At 36.6% G+C, this 5,539-nt stretch overlaps 1 protein-coding gene across 1 annotated transcript; it reads left to right on the plus strand.

Annotated features, from left to right (window-relative positions):
* The first annotated feature begins 2,528 nt into the window (after window positions 1-2,528).
* Window positions 2,529-3,866, plus strand: ASPGLDRAFT_43122 (uncharacterized protein). Its single transcript, XM_022545749.1, is given in 4 exon segments — window positions 2,529-2,763; window positions 2,766-2,885; window positions 3,129-3,341; window positions 3,412-3,866. 3 exon segments carry the CDS (start codon window positions 2,766-2,768, stop codon window positions 3,820-3,822), a joined length of 744 nt encoding a protein of 247 aa, XP_022404707.1. The 5' UTR covers window positions 2,529-2,763; the 3' UTR covers window positions 3,823-3,866.
* Window positions 3,867-5,539: the final 1,673 nt, after the last annotated feature.

Consider the following 5,539-nt stretch of genomic DNA (forward strand, 5'->3'; position numbering starts at 1 on the left):
GGGGTGGGATTTGTGTCTGATGGGGTTTATATACATGGTATTTGCTCTGTCACAGGTCACATGGGAAGCTCTCACTTTGAGATGGTCAAGAATGGGGGACATGATGGGGTAGTGCCTATGAGGCCCTAGCTAGGGCACTAGCTAATCTAGAGAATAAGATGTTGAGAGATATATGCAAAACTGTTTAAAGTACTGAAAAGCTGGGAATCCTTGAAATTATGCCTCTATGCTGCTCTAACTCTTACTCATTATAGAAAAGCCTTAGCAGCACATCCCTATGGATTTTCACTTCTTTAATTCTTTTCTTCTAATAAGAAATACAATGCTACATTAGTTAGTAGTAGTAGTAGTAGTAGATTAATTTAGTAATAGATCTATTAGTACTCCCTGTAGGAAGACTTGTCATCTCTGAGGATATTATATATATATATATATTCATTGAGCATATTTATCATTACAGAGAACCTCTAGATCATTATATTAGATTGCAGACCCCAGTTTATTCCACCCTATGTCTGTAACAGTCTGGCTGAAACTTTCCACTGCATATCATGCATAGATAGATGGCCAGACTGAGATTATAATTTAGCACATTGTTAGTTAACTGAGATCTTTCATTAATCACCATCAGGACAATTGATTAGACTATCATTAATTGATTTTGCTTAGAGTTGCATTCGGGTCGGGTAGGGTAGGGAAATGGGCACCTTAGTCCCAACCCGCATGCGGGTTGGGAAAAAAATATTTCTCCCATTCCCATTCCCATTTCCCGCCGGGAAGGGTCGGGAATTTCCCACATTTCCCAAAGATTGACAGCGCTAACCATTTATGGATGCACTAAACTAACTACAGTTAGAATCGGGATGGGAATGGGAATTCCCGTTCCCATTATTCCCAACCCGACTGCCTTATTGTAGCCTTGTATTTTCGATGCAAATTTACCACACATTATATCTATAATTAGCGACTTTTTTTATTCTGAAAATATATATATATAATAAAGTGGATTCCTCTCTGTTTTTTAGTATTTTTAATATTTTTTTCCAATGGCAGATTCTGTACAGAAAAATCAATATTAGTTGGTACAAGAAATTACAACTCCGCTGCAATAATATATATATATATTTGGACCGCATTACTGCGCAATCTATAGACATGACCGAAAAGATCCATCATCCATCAAAGGGCATAATATGACCATGATTAGATTAAGGATAATCGTTGAATTTTGAGCTCAACACTTTTAAATAACTGATAATCCCAAATAAGAATCATTGGCAACATTAACAAATACTGAGCTGGTGGTAGCCTCCTAATCCGAAAGTTGAACTGCGTACTATATTCTAACCATGGTTGGATTAAGTATTGTAATAGTATGTAATGGGAAATTCGGGAATATGAACCACTTCCATTTCCCACATTTCCCAACCCGACCCATCCCTATGGGAGTAAACGGGAACTGCGGGAATTGGGCATTGGTCCCAATTCCCGACCCTATGCGGGATGGGAAGGGTTCGGGAACGGGAATTGCGGGTTGGGAATGACACTCTAATTTTGCTGCTGCTGCTCTGCCTTCTAAGACAACTAATATCTCACTCTTTAACTGTGAATATAAGCCTCAAACTTCATTTGAGTGATTTGACTAGATGTCTATGGAGGGATCTCCTCTCCAAGATGAATAAATCAATTAGCAACAGGCCCAAGATACAGCAAGGAGGATGGAGCAGATATAGAATGTTTTAAACAATTAAATTAAACAAGCTCAAGATCAGCAGATTATTAATGTTGCTCTATAGACTTCAAAATAAGAGATTAAGTGTGACACCCTGCAACACTATCAAGATGGACTTGTTCTAATAAGAAACTTGATAGTTAGATGGTGAACCAATCAATCATTGATTTGATCTTTATTTCTCAGGGATTGAATCAAAGGCAGCTGCAGTGGGAGATAGATCCTATGATTATCTCTGGGTTTGATCATGAAATCCTGCTCTATTCTATCCCCCTAGGGGGGTTGATAGAGAACCCACTTGCCTATTCACCCTACAATCTAGAGAAGGCTGATTGGGAGCAATTCAGTAGGGTCCTGTTAGACCTAGACAAGTCTTAGGGGCAACCCCAATCCTGAACCCCAGTTAGAGAATTTAGAGAATGAAGCCAGTCAATTGAAGATGAACATCCAGGAAGCAGCAGAAAAAAGTATCCCAAGAAAGAGACCCTGCTCTAGATCCAAAGCTTGGTGGAGTGAAGAGCTTACCTCTCTGAGAAAGAGCCTGGGAAATGCAAAAAGAAGATGGAAACAGTCTCAAGATTCTCAAGACTATCAGAGTTTTCTTACCCAAAGGAATACATATTTCCAGGAAATCAAAACAGCTAAAACTAGCTAGTTTTATTCGCTCTTCCTTGTCCATGATAAATATGATGATAAAAAGGAGGATTAAAGAGTAGTATGTGGTGTGTTCAGGGGAAGCCGCCGCTGACCATGCAATTCAGTGATATGCACAACTCAGTGATAGATTACATTAAAGGGAAGTAATTAGTTAGCTATTGAGGCGTTTAATAAAGGCCAATTTCAATCCAAAACTGCATGTGCAAAGGCATTTGATGTCATTCCAAGGACTCTAATGTATCGCCTGAACGGAATGGCCTCTCGGCATGAAATGACTGCCAATTATCAGAACTTGAAGAAGAGACTCTATCTAGATGGATTCTAGATATGTATCAGCGTGGCCTACCTCTTCAAATATCAAATGTCTGCTATCTGCATGGCTGAAATCCCCCCGAGAAAGCCAGCATTGGTGAGCTATGGGTTAACCGCTTTATCCAACGCCGTCCTGAGCTCAAATCCAAATATACCCGCAAATATGATTATCAGTGTGCCAAATGTGAGGATCCTGAGTTGATAAAAGGCTGGTTTAATCGCGTTCAAGAGACCATCCAAAGATATGGCATTCTGGAGCAGGATATATACAATATGGATGAATCTGGTTTTCAAATGGGAGTGGCATCAACTGCAAAGGTTATCTGTGGCTTGGAGACTAGAGATAGCCATGCCAAGACAAATGATAATTTAGGATTTGAATGGCTTCAAGGGATGTTTGAGAAGCATACTAATTACTACATCTCAGACTACTGGCAGATATCGCCTTTTGATTCTTGATGGTCATAGCAGCCATGCCACTGCTAATTTTGATCATTTCTGCATGGAAAGGAGGATAATCCCATTATATATGCCTCCTCATTCATCTCATCTACTTCAGCCACTGGATATAAGCTGTTTTACACCACTCAAGCACTACAATGGCCAGAAAATCAGGGAGATGGCACAAAATGGCATCCATGTCATTGATAAAATGGATTTCCTATCTAACTACACCAAAATCCATCATCCATGCTCATGCATTCTCAAAGACCAACATACAAAGTGGATTTGCAGCTGCTGGTCTTATTCCTTTTAAACCAGAGAGAGTGCTTGCAAAACCCCATATCAAAATGAAGACACCAGAAAAGGCAGATGCAAGAGCTTCACAGTCTGTATCCTCAGTGGCTGCAGAGCAGATGCTTGAAAAAGTCATTAAGGGTGCAGAGATGGCAATGCAGAATTCTATCCTTTTACAACAAGAAATCCATCAGCTTCGCACATCAAATAGGCATCAGAAAGAGAAGATGACACGAGCCTTTATCCAAGATGGAGGGAGTTTGACTGGTGATGAAGGGTTGCAAAGATTGAGAGAATGGGAGAGGCAAGAAGAGCCAGCATCATCAAAATCACAGCGGCCAGCACGGTGCAGCAATTGCAATAAAGAAGGTCATAATAGATAAAAATGCCCTACTAGATAGTAATATATTTAATGAATTTGACTTGCTTTAAAAGGAATTGATAGATAGATTATTACAATATGGATGCCGCCGCCGCCGCCGACCGCGCAATTCGGTGATAGATTACGTTAGTAAATAGAAGTTTTAAATTAAAAATGCCCATATTCCTGGCAGTTAGATGAAATTCAAGGCACTTAGTCTAATATAGCTCTCTAGATTACTGTCGAAAAACCCCCGATATTAATTAAGCTGCTGGGAGCTACCCTAGATAGGATTAGCTATAGGGCAAACTATTAGAGCAACGGTAAATTTGATACCAATATTGGTATCTTACAGTAAGGCCAAACGCCATCAATTTAAGTTGATATGGCTTAAAACACCATCATTGTCTCTAAGCACTGATGTCAGTATTTAAGTTATAATTATCATAAGTTCTTTTAATATGCACATTATAGTTCTTCTCGGTTTATGTTTACATTCAATCAAGCATAAGTAATGGATTTAATCAGGTATATCTTTGAGCATTCAATTGTCCACTCTATTTTCTATATATCTATTTAAACCCTATAAAGCCTTATCTCAGTAAAGAAGCAGCCAAATAAAATATATTATTATTGATGATGATGTCTTCCATTTTATAGAGCATTTTCCAGTCTAAGACTATGCATGCTCTACCCACCCCCAAGGGGGTGGGATTTGTGTCTGATGGGGTTTATATACATGGGATTTGCTGTCACAGGTCACATGGAAAATATATTATTATTAATAATAAAGATAAATGAGAAATAGAGCAAGTTCTTATTTTAAAAAAATATTAAACAGAATACTTATTACCTTATTAAATAAAGTTACCTATCTAGTAAAAATATTTTAAACTTATACATACTATAAATATTATAAACAGGTTATTAAAGAGCAAGTGTTTAATTATAGATATATAGATACTTTTTATTATAGCTTTTTATTCTCTCTACTTTAATATTCTCTTAACATTCTTTTTCAATTGGTCTCTTAGTAAATTCACACACCTTTTCTTCTCATCTAATCATTAAAATATTCTGATCTTATAATTTCTTACTACATACTTGATTTTCATCACTTTTATTATATTCTTCCATCCTTTGCCTGCTGGGGCTCTTAATTAATGGCTGTTAACTTATTTCCTTTCCTTTAGAGGTTTCTAGGCCTAATGCTATAAGTTCTTCTAGAAAACTTATAAGCTCTTCTATTCTATTCAGTTCTTCTTTTAAAGCTTTTTAAATGCTGATTTTCTATCAGTAAGCTCTAGTTTTTATATAAATGATTTATTAGGTCCTGTCTTTAATTCCCTTAATCTATTAAGTTCTAATAAAATAAAAATTAAAAAGGAACTCTATACTAATAAAAATATAATAAACAAGGGAAACTATAGTAACGAAGAATATATGAGAGAATAAAAAGAAATTAGAAATTATTAATATAGTCCTCTAGCCTGATAAGATGAATATTCGATTATTTAGGCCCGAGGACAGGCCTTTTTTTTTTTTTTTTTTTTTTTTTTTTTTTTTTAAAAAAAAGAAAAAGCGGGAGATAAAAAAAAAAAAAAAAAAAAAAAAAAGGAATAAAACAACATAGAAATTAAAATAAAGAGTCATCTGACTCCTACTATACCCTCACATTGCTGGGCTTCACTTCAAAGACTAATGATTAATCTTTGTACATATTGTACTACCCTTGAATA

Source organism: Aspergillus glaucus (genome assembly GCF_001890805.1).
Source record: "Aspergillus glaucus CBS 516.65 unplaced genomic scaffold ASPGLscaffold_3, whole genome shotgun sequence".
NCBI classification, from domain to species: domain Eukaryota; kingdom Fungi; phylum Ascomycota; class Eurotiomycetes; order Eurotiales; family Aspergillaceae; genus Aspergillus; species Aspergillus glaucus.

Coding starts and splice junctions, on each gene's coding strand:
- ASPGLDRAFT_43122 (XM_022545749.1), top strand. CDS start 2,766: ATGGCTGAAATCCCCCCGAGAAAGCCAGCATTGGTGAGCTATGGGTTA. Junction 2,886..3,128: donor TGATTATCAGTGTGCCAAAT/GTGAGGATCCTG, acceptor ACTACATCTCAG/ACTACTGGCAGATATCGCCT. Junction 3,342..3,411: donor TGGCACAAAATGGCATCCAT/GTCATTGATAAA, acceptor GCATTCTCAAAG/ACCAACATACAAAGTGGATT.